Source organism: Nerophis lumbriciformis, linkage group LG05 (genome assembly GCF_033978685.3).
Source record: "Nerophis lumbriciformis linkage group LG05, RoL_Nlum_v2.1, whole genome shotgun sequence".
Classification (NCBI taxonomy): domain Eukaryota; kingdom Metazoa; phylum Chordata; class Actinopteri; order Syngnathiformes; family Syngnathidae; genus Nerophis; species Nerophis lumbriciformis.
In genome coordinates, this window is record NC_084552.2 from 2730249 (window position 1) to 2750000 (window position 19752).

General features: G+C 40.7%; 1 protein-coding gene across 1 annotated transcript in view; it reads right to left on the reverse strand.

Moving 5' to 3' along the window:
* The window catches only part of mdfic (MyoD family inhibitor domain containing), a 125355-nt gene that overhangs the window by 16516 nt on the left and 89087 nt on the right, over positions 1–19752 (reverse strand). The window contains exon 4 of the mRNA XM_061959123.2: positions 903–1178. Within this exon, the coding sequence (XP_061815107.1) occupies positions 903–1178 (276 nt within the window). The remainder of the gene's footprint in view (positions 1–902; positions 1179–19752) is intronic.

Sequence of the window (19752 nt, forward strand, 5' to 3'; positions counted from 1 at the left end):
TTCAAGACAAAAAAGTACTAAAAACAGTCAATTTTGCCTTTAGCTGTAATTTGACCCCCTTAACATGCTTCAAAACTCACCAAACTGAACGCACACATCAGGACTGGCAAACATTGCGATCTAATAAAAAAACCTAACCCCAAATTTAAAAATTGCGCTCTAGAGCAATTTTTGAATAAAACGGAGAAAAAACTGCTCCTCGGAAGAAACAAATGACAAAACTGCCTGTAACTCCCACTGGGAAGGTCGGAGAGACATGAAACAAAAACCTCTCCGTAGGTCTCACCTAGACCTACATTTCATAAATTGACAACCCCCAGCAAAAATCAACAGGAAGTTTGCTATTCCCCCTTCAAAACAAATTTTTTGTAAAAACCGGTCACCTTCCTTCAAAAACGAACTCCTCTGAGCGCGTTTGTCGTTTCGCCTTCAAACTAACACAGGAGAGAGATTGAACCCTTGTGATTACAATGACAGAAGCGCTTTCTTTCTAACTGCTCCGGTTTTGATTTTATGACCCTTCAAAGACCCGCTGCGCTGATGCTGCTGTTTTTTTAAGATGGCTGCTTAAAAGCAGGAAGCACCAACGTGCCCACACAATGCAGACAAGGTAGGTACACTAGACAAAAGTCTTGGGACACTTCAGACTAAAAGTAGACAAAAGTATTGGGACACTTATGACTATCACTGGACAAAAGTATTGGGACAGTTAGGACTAGCACCTGCCAAATACGCGGGCCCGACCAATGCTGCTTGCAGCTTTAATTTTATATTTGGATCACTATCTTAATGAAATAAGATACATTATTAGTAAAATGCAAGCTGTTAGCTGTTAGTGGTTAGAAGGTGTTAGTCCCAAATGAGTTTGATGAAGTAAGAATCCTAACATTTTAAACACTAACCTTCAGGTAAAGGCGGTTTCTGCGACCCCATGGAGCTTCCCTTGCTGCGTCGGCTGCTGTCGCTGTCCATGGACAAGCTGGACCTCAACTTTCGCTGCATCTTCTGCGAAACCGGCGTGGACGGCTGCTGGGTCGCCGGTGCCGCCGACGCTGGCGTCGTTCTCCCGACATTGGTGCACGTGCATTTGCAGGTGGTGCCCGCGTTACTGACACCCGGGTAGATGGCGGTGCGGTCCACCGGTGCTCCGTTTGGGCTTTTATCGGTGTGAGGTTGAGCTGGAAGTAAACAAAGACTTCAGTCAAGCCTATTATTGAAGTAAGATTGCAGGTAGAAGCCAAACTGAAGCTGGGGGTAACCATGACAACAACTGTGATGCTATTCTCCATATTAGACGCTAATAAGACACATGTTTATCAGGGGTGGAAATCTTTGGGCTCCTAACGATTTGATCCCATTCCAATTCCTGGGGTACGGATTCGATTCAGAATCGATTCTCGAGTCGAACCGATTTTGGTTGGTGTCAGTTTACTTCAAACATGCACGTAATACATAACATATTCCCAGTTGTTTCATTACAGCATGTTTGTAAAGGAGTAGGAAGAAGCAGATCGTAGATCGAAGAAGAAGAAGAAGAAGAAGAAGAAGAAGAAGAAGAAGAGGAGGAGGCAGAGGGACGGACTGACAGACGGACGGACGGACGGGATCAAAATACGAGGGTAATATAGGTTATAGGTAGATAGGTTACAGCTGCATCGCTCGCGGCTCGTCATATATTTAACGTTAATCCGCGATTTCACCGAGCGTTTCACTGACGGTGAGCAGCCTGACGCTGCTTCATTAACACCGCCGCTGTTTGACTCGTGGTCCGGGGCAGACGCACGTAGTAACAGTCACCTGATTTCATACCGACGAGCTAACGTGTCCAGGTTATAACCCTGTTGTCAATAAACACACGTGGAGACGGTGCTTCAGATGCTACATTAATACTCAAGCTAAAATGTCCACTGTCCACTGCAGCATGTGAATGCAATGAAAAGAATACAATCTGAGCCAACCAGCTGTTAAAATGTTGTCCAGGTTAATGTTTTGGCCATTAAAGGCCCTTCATTTCAAGATTTCAACTGTGATCGGGCTTTAAACAGGTGGCTGACCTGTTCAGATGGGTGTAACTGCTACTGGTCAAATAATGTGAAATAGCATTTCATTTTACATGTATGCAATGCCATTTAAATGTAATTATAGATAATAATAATAAATACTGTGTAGTGTTGTAAATAGTCAACGGGAAGGATTTTAGTAAGATATAAGCCATGAGCACTACACAGCCAGAAAAAAACCTTGGCAGGACAAGTAAAAATATTGGGGCAAGTAGAAAAACTAGGGCGGAGGGAACAGGTGAGACTCAGCAAACACTGAAAAATAAAGCAGGGTCAGATCAGAAATGCACTTTTCTCATGAAAAGGGTCCTAATTTATATTCTCATGTGCCTTATAGAGAGGACCACGACAAAACATAGAGCGACTAGCTCCAGTGCGACCTGTTCAGCAGCAGCAGGAGGAGGAGGAGGAGGTTGACTGACTGTGGCAGGACACCTCTGCCTCTGTTTCACTTTATGTTTGAGTTTGAGTTTGAGTTTATTTCGAACATGCAAGTATACAACATGATACATCACAATCTCCAGTTTCTCTTTTCAACATGTTCGAAAAGGAGTAGGAAGAAGCAGAGCTTATTTAATCCTACCCCTTTTCTTTTACATAACAGTTGCTGAAACTTTTGTTCACTTCCTGTTCTCAATTTATTCACAATATACTCCATAAGTAATCACAATAAAATAAGTAAATAAATAATAATTGGTGAAGTAAGTTACATTTCATATGTTGAGATAAGTAAGATTATTTTGTGAGTGAAAGAATGAAAGAATGGATGAGTTAAATAAATTCAGAATGTTTATCATGGTTCTTCTTCTTTGTACTTTGTAAACACTTTAAGTTTGAAGAGTTTCTTGAAGTGGATCATATTAGTACATTGTTTGATTGTTTTGCTTAATCCATTCCATAATTTAATTCCACATACTGATCTTAAGTGTTGTACGTGCATACAAATGTTTTAAATTACATTTCTCCCTAAGATTATATTTCTCCTCTTTTTTTGAGAAGAATTGTTGTATATTCTTGGGTAGCAGGTTATAGTTTGCTTTGTGTATAATTTTAGCTGTTTGCAAATTCACTATGTCGTAGAATTTCAGTATCTTTGATTCAATAAATAAAGGATTTGTGTGTTCTCTATATCCAACATTATGTATTATTCTAACTGATCTTTTTTTGTTGCTGGTAAATAATATGGTTGTAGTAGTAGGCTGAAGTTAAATTATTTAGTATGCACTAATTAAAGGGGCAGAGCTTTAAGAGACATTTTAGCTTTTATATTTTATAAGATATATTTTTTGTAAGAACCACAATTAATAAATATATTTCAGTTAATAACAAATTGTTCAAATCTGTATAAAAATATGTACATAAAGTGTTGTAATTATATTCCAACTCCGCGTTCTTCTTGGTCATCGCCGCTGCCACCCCCCGCCCCCCGCCCACACCACCACAAATAGATGCCTGCCCTGTGGGAAACACTGGACTCCTTTAATACGCTTTATAATCCAACGCGCCTTTTGTATGGAAAAAAACTTGAATAGACGCGCTCATCAGCAGTGTGCCTTATAATCCGGTGCACCATATGGTCCAGAAAATACGGTACCTATTTATCTGATTTTTAGGGCCCGCATGGCCCATTGTATAAGGACTCCCAAAGGGAGTCCTTATACAATGGGACATAAGGACCTATTGAATTTGTAAGGTTTTATTATTATTATACCGGCCGCCTCTTTGAACACTAATTTGACCCACTTAACATGCGTCAAAACTCACCATATTTGACCCACGCATCAGGACCTGCGAAAATTGTCTTTTAATGAAAAAACCGAACCCCAAAACTCAAAATTGCGCTCTAGCGCCCCCTAGGAAAAAAAAAACTAGACTGCCTGTAACTCCCACTAGGAAGGTCGGAAAGACATGAAACACAATTCTCTATGTAGGTCTGACTTAGACCTAGATTTCATAATTGTACATCCTTGGGCAGAAATCAACAGGAAGTTGGCAATTCCCCCTTCAAGACAAAAAAGTACTAAAAACAGTCACTTTTGCCTCTTTGAGCTGTAATTTGACCCCCTTAACATGCTTCAAAACTCACCGAACTGAACACACACATCAGGACTGGCAAAAATTGCGATCTAATAAAAAAACCTAACCCCAAATCTTAAAAATTGCGCCTGAATGAAACGCTGAAAAACTGCTCCTCGGAAGAAAAAAATGACAAAACTGCCTGTAACTCCCACTGGGAAGGTCGGAGAGACATGAAACAAAAACCCTCTATGTAGGTCTCACTTAGACCTACATTTCATAGATTGACAACCCCCAGCAAAAATCAACAGGAAGTTTGCTATTCCCCCTTCAAAACAATTTTTTTGTAAAAACCGGTCACCTTCCTGAGCGCGTTTGTCCTTTCGGCTTCAAACTAACACAGGAGAGAGATTGAACCCTTGTGTATAAAAGTACAGGACAGCGTTTTTCTAACTGCTCCGGTTTTGATTTTATGACCCTTCAAAGAACCGCTGCGCTGATGCTGCTGCGCTGCTGTTTTTTTAAGATGGCTGCTTAAAAGTTAAAGTTAAAGTTAAAGTACCAATGATTGTCACACACACACTAGGTGTGGCGAGATTATTCTCTGCATTTGACCCATCACCCTTGATCACCCCCTGGGAGGTGAGGGGAGCAGTGGGCAGCAGCGGTGGCCGCGCCCGGGAATCATTTTGGTGATTTAACCCCCAATTCCAACCCTTGATGCTGAGTGCCAAGCAGGGAGGTAATGGGTCCCATTTTTATAGTCTTTGGTATGACTCGGCCGGGGTTTGAACTCACAACCTACCGATCTCAGGGCGGACACTCTAACCACTAGGCCACTGAGTAACCCTTAAAAACCAGCGTGCCTACACAATGCAGACAAGGTAGGTACACTAGACAAAAGTATTGGGACACTTATGACTACCACCGGACAAAAGTATTGGGACACTTATGACTACCACCGGACAAAAGTATTGGGACACTTAGGACGACAACTGGACAAAAGTATTGGGACACTTGGGACTAAAACTTGACAAAAGTATTGGGACACTTAGGACTAGCACCTGCCAAATATGCGGGCCCGACCAATGCTGCTTGCAGCTTTAATTGGTTTTATTATTTTATTTTATTAACCTTTTTTTTTTTTTTTTCATAATTATTTTTGGGTGGGGTGGAAAAAAGAATATTTGTTTTTTATTGTGTTGTATTTCTGTTAACTGTTTTGTCCAAAATAAAAATGAAACTGTTAAAAAGTTTCCTTTTACTCCCGACAGCGGTAAACACTCAACTTTACTGAAAAGTGAGCGAGAAACTTTGTCAGCACTCTGCCGCGCCACTCCGACTTTATCCGTTGCTTCTCGGCAAACCTTGCGATATTGATCACTTGGCAAACATTTCGGCGCCGGGATGACAGGGAGAGGCAGAGCGACGCGGCGACGGGATCACAAAAGCCGCCGCTGTAGGCAGCCGAGTGAAGACGAGGGAACGCGAGATTAGTACGTGGAGGGGTGCGGATACAAAGAAGCCTGTGATAGATAGACAAAATAGCTGCAACTGTAATGATCTCCTTTGCTTTGACGCTCAGGTGGCCCCACTCAATCTGGAAGTCAGAAGACCTGTCTGATAAGAAAGGATGAGAGCGAGCAGAAGATCTCGCCCTGAGGAGCACCTGCACATTCAGCTCTACTGGGACTTCCTTCTGCGTTACCTCCCCCTGCCAGTCTACACTTTCTTTACCTCCAGTCTTCAGCAACTCTTCCTAATTGAGCTACTTTACAGTTGTTTTTTTTGCGGCGTCCAAAAGTGGTTGAGATTATTTCCATGCATGTGTCAGCTCGCAACAATTAAGAGTTAAACAGGAGCAAATGTGGGGAATCCAAATTCAACTGCACATCACCATACTTGCCAACATTCCCGGATTTTCCGGGAGACTCCCGAAATTCAGCGCCTGTCCCGAAAACCTCCCGGGACAAATTTTCTCCCGAAAATCTCCCGAAATTCAGGCGGACTCAGGTCCATAATAACAAATATTTTATTTGAGTATTAACCCACAAAATAAACAGCGTGCCTGCCCGATCACGTTATATCTGTAGAATGATGGAGGGCGAGTTCTTGGTTTCTTATGTGGGTTTATTGTTAGGCAGTTTCATTAACGTCCTCCCAGCGCGGCAACAACACACAACAACAGCGGTCACGTTTTCGTATACCGTAAAGCAGTTCGTCTGCCGTAAACAGCAATGTTGTGACACTCTTAAACAGGACAATACTGCCATCTAGTGCATTTGATGAAAGCACTTTTGTGCGTGCCACACAGCAATGCATCATCATGTTCAGCATGGTTCGAAAAATAGTGACAGAGAATAGAACAAGGATGGACAATTCAACCCTTAACTCAACAATGAGTAGATGAGTGTTATGTGTGTGTATATATGTAGATAAATGAACACTGAAATTCAAGTATTTCTCTTATTTATATATATATATATATATATATATATATATATATATATATATATATATATATATATATATATATATATATATATATATATATATATGTCTTAATAAGGTTATCCAAAAAATAGTGCTCGATACCGTAGTAGAGCGCAATATATGTATGTGTGGGGAAAAAAATCAAAAGACTATTTCATCTCTACAGGCCTGTTTCATGAGGGGGGGTACCCTCAATCATCAGGAGATGATTGAGGGTAAATCTCCTGATGATTGAGGGTACCCCCCCCTCATGAAACAGGCCTGTAGAGATGAAATAGTCTTGTGATTTTTTTCCCACACATACATATATATATATATATACATATATACATATATATATATATATATATATATATATATATATATATATATATATATATATATATATATATACGTATATATATATATTTATTTGATTTTATAAATATATATATATATATATATATATATATATATATATTTATAAAATCAAATAAATATATATATATACGTATATATATATATATATATATATATATATATACGTATATATATATATATATATATATATATATATATATATATATAGCTAGAATTCACTGAACGTCAAGTATTTCTTATATATATATATATATATATATATATATATATATATATATATATATATATATATATGTCTTAATAAGGTTATCCAAAAAATAGTGCTCGATACCGTAGTAGAGCGCAATATATGTATGTGTGGGAAAAAAAATCACAAGACTATTTCATCTCTACAGGCCTGTTTCATGAGGGGGGGGTACCCTCAATCATCAGGAGATGATTGAGGGTAAATCTCCTGATGATTGAGGGTACCCCCCCTCATGAAACAGGCCTGTAGAGATGAAATAGTCTTGTGATTTTTTTTCCCACACATACATATATATATATATATATATATATATATATATATATATATATATATATATATATATATATATATATATATAATAAAATAAGTAGTACAAGTATTTATTTTATATATATATATATATATATTTATAAAATCAAATAAATATATATATATATATACGTATATATATATATATATATATATATATATATATATATATATAGCTAGAATTCACTGAACGTCAAGTATTTCTTATATATATATATATATATGTATATATATATATACCGTATATTACCAAATAAACGCCCTTGGGCAAATAAACGCCCATGTCCTAATAGCCGTCTCACCCCATTTTGTGAATTAACCGCCTCTTCCTAATAACCGCCTATGTCCAAATAGCCGCCCATGGGCTGTTATTTGCATAATTTAGATTAAAATGCTACTGGGGTTGCGTTTGCTGCAGTATTATTGTTTTGATGGTTTTATAGAGTACTTGGTACCATCATTTTATTTTTCCTGTATGCTGCTTTATTTAAAACTTGGAGTACTGTAGCCTTTATTTTATTTAAGTGACAGTATTATTGTTCTGTTTTGATGGTGGGCTTTATACTTGAGTACTTGGTACCATCATTTTATTTTTCCTGGTAGGCTGCTTTATTTAAAACATTTTTTTATTTTTAGTACCGGGTATTGGTATTCTATTTGACAATTGTTGCACTACTGCCATGTTGAGGCCTTGTTGATCTCTTGTCTTTTGATAGCCTACATCATGTTTATCTCTTGTTTTTTTGTTTGTATGTTTACAATAGCTATTAAATTTAAAGTTTTTTGTACGAAAAAAAAAATACTGGACAGTAACCATTGTAACCAAATTATGGCCTGGTGCAGGCTGGTGCAAAAATAAATAAAAGCCTTGTGCAAATAACCGCCTGCTTCTTTTAAACGCCTGTCTCCAAAATCGATTTTGTGAAATAAACGCCCGGGCTACTATTTGGTAATATACGGTATATATATATATATATATATATGTATATATATATATATATATCTATGAAATACTTGACTTGGTGAATTCTAGCTGTAAATATACTCCTCCCCTTTTAGCCGCGCCCACAACCACGCCCCCGTCCCCCCCGACCACGCCCCCGTCCCCACCTCCCGAAATCGGAGGTCTCAAGGTTGGCAAGTATGACATCACCCAGGGAGAAGCCGGATGTGAACTTAAAACAAAGCAATCAAACACATTCATTCATTTCTTAAACAAACAAATATGGCATTGGTTAGTTTATTTCAAACATGCCCTGACAAACTCGTACAGTTGAAAAGGTCCGAAAAAGAGTAGGAAGAAGCAGATCTTATTCATTCACACCCGTTCTTCGTGTGTCAGCATTAACTGATAGTCTCTCTAATTCCTGTGTTTAACATGGATCATTTTCTAATACAGTGGTACCTCGGTTTTTGTATGGCCAACTTTTTGTATGATTTGGTTTTTCGGCAAATATTTTGCCACCGTCTTTGTATTCCATCTCATATAACTGATTCCTCAGAACCCCATGCGTTGGTGACTCAGTCCATGATGGCCTCACCTGCCATCATGGAAAGAAAAAAATGTAAAAAGAAAAAAAATGTATTAAATTGTTATATGTATCCAGTGATTATACTATAAAGTTACTTTCCATTTAACTTCACCAGTTTTAGATTATTTTTTATTCAAAATCGCTGAATTTTCACATTTGCCGTTCAAATACTGAGAAGAGACGGTGCGGTGAACAGCAGCCAGTTGAGGCACGTCACTCAGTGCCTCAACATGGACGGACTCGGCTAACTGCTGGCCTGCTGTGCAGTGAGACTGTATTGCTATATGAATTATATTATACATTTCCATAGTTTAGTTAGCTGAGGTATATAATGTACAGTGTATTTTGTCAACAACTGTATGTGTGTAACGTATTTCTTGTGCTGAGCTGCAAAAGACGCACTGGCTGAGGCTCCAGTAATCCCGCCTCCTGCACCCCCGCCGTAGAATTGTTATATCAACTAAAGCCCACACTTAAACTTGCCACGTGCAAGATTGAATCTATTTAAAAAAGTTATTTCATAAGAAGCCAAAAAGTGCAAAAACAATAATGTTCGTGTTGGAGGAGTTGTGAATGACTGCGGGGCCACAACATTAGGTACACCTGCAGACTGCAGGTGTATCTAATTCACAACTCCTCCAACACGAACATTATTGTTTTTGCACTTTTTGGCTTCTTATTAAATAACTTTTGTAACCTATTTCCATGGGATTTTCTCTTTGTGATGTTAAGTTCCTGTTATGCGCTGTTATACAGTATATGCCTTGAGCTCTTATTTTGAAGGCGCTAAGAGCGGAAGTGATGACACGGAATGGAGCGGAAGTTTTTGAAAGAAGGTAATGGTAGTTTCATACATTTATAAACCCTCGGTTACACTTTTTTAAATAGATTCAATCTTGCACGTGGAAAGTTTAAGTGAGGGCTTTATTTGTGGACTTCATTTATAAGTAAAGGTAAGACCATAATAACGTTTTTTTTATTAAATGTGCTTTTTTGTGTGCTAGTTTGTATGTGTAAAGTTAAAGTTAAGTTAAAGTACCAATGATTGTCACACACACACTAGGTGTAATGAAATTTGTCCTCTGCATTTGACCCATCCCCTTGATCACCCCCTGGGAGGTGAGGGGAGCAGTGGGCAGCAGCGGCGCCGCGCCCGGGAATCATTTTTGGTGATTTAACCCCCAATTCCAAGCCTTGATGCTGAGTGCCAAGCAGGGAAGAATGCAGGTATGAGCTTTTAAACATAACCCGTTAACTGCTGCCAATCAAATGGTGAATAAGATACTCTTTAGGGTTCATATGTTTGTAAATCTGACTGTGATGAAGTCAGTGCCTCACCAGCCATCAACCTCACCGCACGTCACTGCTACAGACATAGTCTGGACTGAATAATTGGATTTACATTATTCCTTGTAGGAAAACTGCTTAAAAATGTGTTCGATTCGCTCTTCGTCGCAAACCAGGTAGGTAAACAAAATAATTAAAATGTGTAATGATAATGTTGTGATAATGTAAAGCGAGTTCATTCAGTAATAAAGAATAAATAAAACAAGTATTGGGATTGTCTGCAATGGAGGTCTTGGAATGCAGTGATTCATGAGCTAGGTGATGGATCTGTCTGCTTCTTTTCCCGGGACAAAAAGGCTGTCAATGACAAAATGAAGGGTGGAGAAAGTGAAGTATTAACAAGAGGCTACAGCTGTTGTGGTTTCACAGCCGCAGTCTCTTTCCATCACTCATTGCGCCAGCAACCCAATGCATCAGCTTTTGATTTTGTGAAGTGTAATCAATGTTTTAAGTGTTCCTTGTAACTGTGACACGCTCTAATGTGTCGTCACACTGAGTAATGTACAGCGGTACCTTAACTTTTTGTACGGCACATAGAGTACGATTTTGACGAAAAATATTGCAAAAAGCTGTGATATTTGTTTGTAACAGAGATAATGAGAGATTATCATAAAAAAAACATTGGCATCTCTATCGATAAACACTATAGTCTTTGGGCCATTGTAGGAACACATTTTATTGGTTGATACGTGTGTATGAATGAAATAAATGAGCAAATACTAAGATTGTTCAAAATGTGCGGGGAAGTTGTGGGAATTAGGAAAAAAATGCTAAAAAGTTGCATAATTGGAAGTTTGGTTGAATTTGAATTAGTTTGAGCAGTTACAAAAATCCTGGAGGGTCTAATAAATACAAAACCCAAAACCAGTGAAGTTGGCATGTTGTGTAAATCGTAAATAAAAACTGATTACAATGCAGTGTTTCCCACAGGGCAGGCATCTATTTGTGGTGGTGTGGTCGGGGGCGGGGGTGGCGGGGGCAGCGGCGATGACCAAGAAGAACGCGGAGTTGGAATATAATTACAACACTTTATGTACATATTTATATACAGATTTGAACAATTAGTTATTCACTGAAATATATTTATTAATTGTGGTTCTTACAAAAAATATATCTTATAAAATATAAAAGCTCAAATGTCTCTTAAAGCTCTGCCCAATTAATTAGTGCATACTAAATAATTTAACTTCAGCCTACTACTACAACCATATTATTTACCAGCAACATAAACTGAAACAGAGGCAGAGGTGTCCTGCCACAGTCAGTCAACCTCCTCCTCCTCCTCCTGCTGCTGCTGAACAGGTCGCAATGGAGCTAGTCGCTTTATGTTTTGTCGTGGTCCTCTCTATAAGGCACATAAGAATATAAATTAAGACCCTTTTCATGAGAAAAGTGCATTTCTGATCTGACCCTGCTTTATTTTTCAGTGTTTGCTGAGTTTCACCTGTTCCCTCCGCCCTAATTTTTCTACTTGCCCGACTTCTCAAATCTACTTGCCCCAATATTTTTACTTGTCCTGCCTTGGTTTTTTTCTGGCTGTGTAGTGCTCATGGCTTATATCTTACTAAAATCCTTCCCGTTGACTATTTACAACACTACACAGTATTTATTATTATTATTATCTATAATTACATTTAAATGGCATTGCATACATGTAAAATTAAATGCTATTTCACATTATTTGACCAGTAGCAGTTACACCCATCTGAACAGGTCAGCCACCTGTTTAAAGCCCGATCACAGTTGAAATCTTGAAATGAAGGGCCTTTAATGGCCAAAACATTAACCTGGACAACATTTTAACAGCTGGTTGGCTCAGATTGTATTCTTTTCATTGCATTCACATGCTGCAGTGGACAGTGGACATTTTAGCTTGAGTATTAAGGTAGCATCTGAAGCACCGTCTCCACGTGTGTTTATTGACAACAGGGTTATAACCTGGACACGTTAGCTCGTCGGTATGAAAACAGGTGATTGTTATTACGTGCGTCTGCCCCGGACCCAGAGTCAAACAGCGGCGGTGTTAATGAAGCAGCGTCAGGCTGCTCACCGTCAGTGAAACGCGAGCGATGCAGCTATAACCTATCTACCTATAACCTATATTACCCTCGTATTTTAATCCCGCCCGTCCGTCCGTCCGTCCGTCTTCGTCTTCGTCTTCGTCTTCTTCTTCTGGCCCACCAGGTGAATTAAGTGCTATTGGCGGAGTTACAATGCATAGTAGGCTACCGCCACCTACTGAACCGGAGTTGTAACTACAAGGTACATTCACAGACAGTCCCATTGCTTTTATGAGCGGTCGAGCGAGTCAAAAGCCGAAAAATCCATTTGTGGCAGACGTAATTCTTTCGTGGCGGGCCGCCACAAATAAATGAATGTGTGGGAAACACTGCAATGATTTGCAAATCCTTTTCAACTTTTATTCAATTGAATAGACTGCAAAGACAAGATATTTAATGTTCGAATTGAGAAATGTAATGGTTTTTGCAAATAATCATTAATTTAGAATTTAATGGCAGCAACACGTTGCAAAAAAGTTGGCACAGGGGCATTTTTACCACTGTGTTACATGGCCTTTCCTTTTAACAACACTCAGTAAACGTTTGGGAACTGAGGAGACACATTTTTGAAGCTTCTCAGTTGGAATTCTTTCCCATTCTTGCTTGATGCAGAATATGGCTTGACATTGTCCTGCTGAAATAAGCAGGGGCGTCCATGGATGGCAACGTATGTTGCTCCAAAACCTGTACGTACCTTTCAGCATTAATGGTGCCTTCACAGATGTGTAAGTTACCCGTGCCATGGACACTAATACACCCCCATACCATCACAGATGCTGGCTTTTGAACTTTGCGCCTATAACAGTCCTGATGGTTATTTTCCTCTTTGTTCCGGAGGACACGACGTCCAGATTCCTAAAACAATTTGAAATGTGGACTCGTCAGACCACAGAACACTTTTCCATTTGTCATGTCTGTGTGATCATGTTTTGTTTTAGTAATGTTCGGTTTAAATTTTGGACTTTTTGTGCACTTTTGTTTTGTTTTGTCACCATAGCAACCATTAGTTTCACCTGTCACGTCACGCACCTGTTCCACGTTTGGACTCATTGTGCACTCTTGTCACCATAGCAACCATTAGTTTTCACCTGTCATGTCACGCACCTGTTTCACGTTTTGAGTCACGCACCTGCTTTCACTAATCATGTCCATAGTATTTAAGTTCATTCATTTTCTGTTGTTCGTCCTGACGACATCCCCGCATTTATGCTCCTGCACACTCTCCACACCCTGATGACCCTTGCTACTCTTGTTTTCATGCCGGTTCCATGCCAAGTAAGTTTTTGTTTATTAAGCCACAGTTAGTGTTTTGTTTAATTGTTCATAGTTTCTGCCAATGTGCAAGTTTTGTGTTTATAGTCTAGTTTTGTACCTCCGCCCCTGTGCGCGCTTTTTGTTTATTCCTTTTTTGATAGTTTAAATAAATCATGTACGCACCTTCAAGCCTTGACCAGTCCAGTTCATTTGCACCACGGGAGAACAAACCAAGCCATAGTCCTAGTCTTGACACCATTTAGCATCAGTCCATCGTAGATGTGCTCGAGCCCAGCGAAGCTGGAGGCGTTTCTGGGTGTTGTTGATAAAAGGCTTTCGCTTTGCATAGTAGTTTTAACTTGCACTTACAGATGTAGCGACAAACTGTAGTTACTGACAGTGGTTTTCTGAAGTGTTCCCGAGCCCATGTGGTGATATCCTTTACACGCTGATGTCGGTTTTTGATGCAGTACCGCCTGACGGATCGAAGGTCACGGGCATTCAATGTTGGTTTTCCGATTTCTCCAGATTCTCTAAACCTTGTGATGATATTACGGACCGTAGATGGCAAAATCCCTAAATTCCTTGCAATAGTTTGTTGAGAAATGTTGTTCTTAAACTGTTCGACTACTTCCTCACGCATTTGTTCACAAAGTGGTGACCCTCGCCTCGTCCTTGCTCGTGAATGACTGAGCATTTCATGGAAGCTGCTTTTATACCCAATCATGGCACCCACCTGTTCCCAATTAGCCTGTTCACCTGTGGGATGTTCCAAATAAGTGTTTGATGAGCATTCCTCAACTTCCTCAGTCTTTTTTGCCACTTGTGCCAGCTTTTTTTAAACATGTTGCCTGAAACGAAGTCCAAATGAGCTAATATTTGCAAAAAATAAAGTTTACCAGTTCGAGCGTTAAGTTTCTTGTCTTTGCAGTGTATTCATTTGAATATAGGTTGAAAAGGGTTTGCAAATCATTGTATTCTGTTTTTATTTACCATTTACACAACGCGCCAACTTCACTGGTTTTGGGTTTTGTAGAAAAGAATATGAAAACCAACATATTCAATCTAACGGATGAGATTTTGGTGAGTTATGTAACGTATAATGCCCAATCAAGTCCTTACTTTAAACATGCGTTTATTACTGCGTAGCCTTTGGTCAAAGTAAGAATGCAGCCTCAGAATATGTTTTTCCTCCAAGATTCACTCTAAATGGAATGAAGCGGAACAGCAGTCGTTTCCCCCCCCACCGAGGCTCGCCACACACACACACAAACACGCTCACCCGCAAAGACGGCGGAGCTCACTGGCAGGTATAATTATCTTGCCTGTCCAGGAAGTCAAAGTTTCAATTTACCAAAAGTCGAAATAGTTGTTAAAGGGGATCGCCGAAACAAATGGTCTTCCCGAAGAACCGCAGAAGTCATAAAAAAAAAAAAAAAGAGAGAAGCGGCAGGTTCCCGACTTTATTTTTAACCCCGATGAAGAAAAGATGAATGGACATAATGCATCATATAATATGCATCACCATTGATCACGTTAATGATGATACTGTCAAGGATGGCAATGATGGACGTGTGCAGTCGCCGTTGGACAAATGGAAAGATAATGAGTGTGCTGGAAGTGCACTCTGCTCAGTAAGTTAGGTACAACTTTAAAATGTGGAAGCAGTATATGCATCATCTGGAATGTCAGCATTGTTATAATGCTCTATCTATTCAAGCAACAATACTATAGAAAGGAATATACTTCAGAGTAGGGCTGGGCGATACATCGATATACTCGATATATGACGGGTTTGTCCATCCATCCATCCATCGGGTCGCGGGGGCAGCAGCCTAAGCAGGGAAGCCCAGACTTCCCTCTCCCCAGCCACTTCGTCCAGCTCCTCCCGGGGGATCCCGAGGCGTTCCCAGGCCAGCCGGGAGACATAGTCTTCCCAACGTGTCCTGGGTCTTCCCCGTGGCCTCCTACCGGTCGGACGTGCCCTAAACACCTCCCGAGGGAGGCGCTCGGGTGGCATCCTGACCAGATGCCCGAACCACCTCATCTGGCTCCTCTCGATGTGGAGGAGCAGCGGCTTTACTTTGAGCTCCTCCCGGATGGCAGAGCTTCTCACCCTATCTCTAAGGGAGAGCCCCGCCACCCGGCGAAGGAAACTCATTTCGGCCGCTTGTACCCGTGATCTTGTCCTTTCGGTCATAACCCAAAGCTCATGACCATAGGTGAGGATGGGAACGTAGATCGACCGGTAAATTGAGAGCTTTGCCTTCCGGCTCAGCTCCTTCTTCACCACAACGGATCGATACAGCGTCCGCATTACTGAAGACGCCGCACCGATCCGCCTGTCGATCTCACGATCCACTCTTCCCTCACTCGTGAACAAGACTCCGAGGTACTTGAACTCCTCCACTTGGGGCAGGGTCTCCTCCCCAACCCGAAGATGGCATTCCACCCTTTTCCGGGCGAGAACCATGGACTCGGACTTGGAGGTGCTGATTCTCATCCCAGTCGCTTCACACTCGGCTGCGAACCGATCCAGCGAGAGCTGGAGATCCTGGCCAGATGAAGCCATCAGGACCACATCATCTGCAAAAAGCAGAGACCTAATCCTGTAGCCACCAAACCAGATCCCCTCAACGCCTTGACTGCGCCTAGAAATTCTGTCCATAAAAGTTGCCAACAGAATCGGTGACAAAGGGCAGCCTTGGCGGAGTCCAACCCTCACTGGAAACGTGTCCGACTTACTGCCGGCAATGCGGACCAAGCTCTGACACTGATCATACAGGGAGCGGACCGCCACAATCAGACAGTCCGATACCCCATACTCTCTGAGCACTCCCCACAGGACTTCCTGAGGGACACGGTCGAATGCCTTCTCCAAGTCCACAAAACACATGTAGACTGGTTGGGCAAACTCCCATGCACCCTCAAGGACCCTGCCGAGAGTATAGAGCTGGTCCACAGTTCCACGACCAGGACGAAAACCACACTGTTCCTCCTGAATCCGAGGTTCGACTATCCGGCGTAGCCTCCTCTCCAGTACACCTGAATAGACCTTACTGGGAAGGCTGAGGAGTGTGATCCCACGATAGTTAGAACACACCCTCCGGTTCCCCTTCTTAAAGAGAGGAACCACCACCCCGGTCTGCCTATCCAGAGGTACCGCCCCCGATGTCCACGCGATGCTGCAGAGTGACGGGTTTGTCTCTGAGCGATATAGAAAATGACTATATCGTGATATTTGAGTATACGTTCTCACGCAGTTGCTTTTAACTGCTGGCATTACACGACATTCTCTTCCCACTCATTGTGTCTCCTTCTCACAGACAGCAAGCGCAGCTTCTACATACGTCACATACTGTCACGTTATACGTCACATACGGATACGCCCTCGCGGAGCAGAGAGGTAGCAGCATGGGTAACGTTAGCTGTGATGCGAGTGGTAATACGAGAGAAAGAAGGTGCGAATCTGGTAACAAATGAAGGAAGAATTAATTCCAAGGAAAAACAGCAGGGGGTCCATCGTCTGGCGGTGGTTTGGCTTCAAGTGGGAATATGTCGAACAGAAAACCGTAATTTGTCAAGTGTGGGGCAAAAGCGATTCTACAAAAAGTAGCATTACTGTTAATATGTAGCATCATTTGAAAAGTCACCTGCTAGAGCAGGGGTGCTCACACTTTTTCTGCAGACAAGCTACTTTTCAATTGATCAAGTCATGGAGATCTACCTCATTCATATATATAATTTATATTTACTTATTTATGAAATATATGTTTTTGTTAACAAGTTAATGGTGTTTAATGATAATGCAAGCATGTTTAACACATATAGTTAATAATGTTAAAAAAATAAAGGTGTTTAATGATAATACAAGTATGTTTAATACATATAGTTAATATTGTTAAGAAGTTAAAGGTATTTAGAGATAATACAAGCATGTTTAACACATATAGTTAATATTGTTAACAAAATAAAGGTGTTTGATGATAATACAAGCATGTTTAACACATAGTTAATATTGTTAATAAATTAAAGGTGTTTAATGATAATACAAGCATGTTTAATACATATAGTTAATATTGTTAACAAGTTAAAGGTGTTTAAAGATAATACAAGCATGTTAAACACATATAGTTAATATTGTTAATAAGTTAAAGGTGTTTAAAGATAATACAAGCATGTTAAACACATATAGTTAATATTGTTAATAAGTTAAAGGTGTTTAAAGATAATACAAGCATGTTTAAAACATATAGATTCCTTTCTTTCATGAAGACAAGAATATAAGTTGGTGTATTACCTGATTGTGATGACTTGCATTGATAGGAATCAGACAGTGGTGATGATAACGTCCGCATTTTCGAATGGAGGAGAAAAAAAGTCCTCCTTTCTGTCCAATACCACATGAAAGTGGTTGGTTTTTGGCATCTTATTTGTCCAGCTTCCGTACTCCTTTGTATACACTTTACAATAAATACATTGTCGGCAAACTCCGGAGCTTGCTAGCTTGTGCACGCCAGCTTTCTGAGACTCTTCTTTTGTTAGCGCAACTGTGCAGTCGGTCTTTGGAGTTTTGACGACAGGTACGGCGCCAGAGTCTGTTGAAATAAAGTGTTTCTCGCCTTCCAGTCGGTAATTTTAATGAGCTGGCAGCAGCCAGCGTCATCTCAGAAGACCCTCGGGTGCCGTGAATGTCAATCAAGTGACGAAAGTGACGTCATAGTGAAGATTTATGATCGCTCATTTTTAGGACTATTTTTTTAATGCCTGGCTGGTGATCGACTGACACACCCTCCGAGATCGACCGGTAGCTCGCGATCGACGTAATGAGCACCCCTGTTGTAGATTGTCACTGAAGGCATCAAAACTATGAATGAACACATGTGGAGTTATGTACCGTATTTTCCGCACTATTAGCCGCACCTAAAAACCACAAATTTACTCAAAAGCTGACAGTGCGGCTTATAACCCGGTGCGCTATATATATGGATTAATATTAAGATTCATTTTCATAAAGTTTCGGTCTCGCAACTACGGTAAACAGCCGCCATCTTTTTTCCCCGTAGAAGAGGAAGTGCTTCTTCTTCTACGCAAGCAACCGCCAAGGTAAGCACCCGCCCCCATAGAAGAGGAAGCGCTTCTTCTTCTACTGTAAGCAACCACTCGCCCCCGTAGAAGAAGAAGAAGCGCGCGGATATTACGTTTCATTTCCTTTGTGTGTTTACATCTGTAAAGACCACAAAATGGCTCCTACTAAGCGACAGGTTCCCGGTTCATGAAAAGACGCAATCTCTCCATCCGCACACGGACTACTATTTCACAGCAACTGCCTAAAGACTTTCAAGAAAAGCTGGCTACTTTCCGTGCATATTGTAAAAACAAGATAGCTGAAAAAAAGATCCGGCCAGAGAACATTATCAACATGGACGAGGTTCCACTGACTTTTGATATTCCTGTGAACCGCACTGTGGATACAACGGGAGCACGTACGGTGAATATTCGCACCACAGGGAATGAGAAGTCATCCTTCACTGTGGTTCTAGCTTGCCATGCTAATGGCCAGAAACTTCCACCCATGGTGATATTCAAAAGGAAGACCTTGCCAAAAGAGACCTTTACAGCCGGCGTCATCATAAAAGCTAACTCGAAGGGATGGATGGATGAAGAAAAGATGAGCGAGTGGTTAAGGTAAGTTTACGCGAAGAGGCCGGGTGGCTTTTTTCACGCAGCTCCGTCCATGTTGATATACGACTCCATGCGCGCCCACATCACGCTGGTTTTTAATATATTATCAAAGTTTGACTGACCTATCTGACTGTTTTTTTGACATTCCTTTAGCGCAGTTAGATGCGGCTTATAACACGGGGCGGCTTATAGGTGGACAAAGTTTTGAAATATGCCGTTCATTGAAGGCGCGGCTTATAACCCAGGGCGCCTTATGGTGCGGAAAATACGGTACTTAACAAAACAATGTGAAATAACTGAAAACATGTTTTATATTCTAGTTTCTTCAGAATAGCCACCCTTTGCTCTGATTACTGTTTTGCACACTCTTGGCATTCTCTCGATTAGCT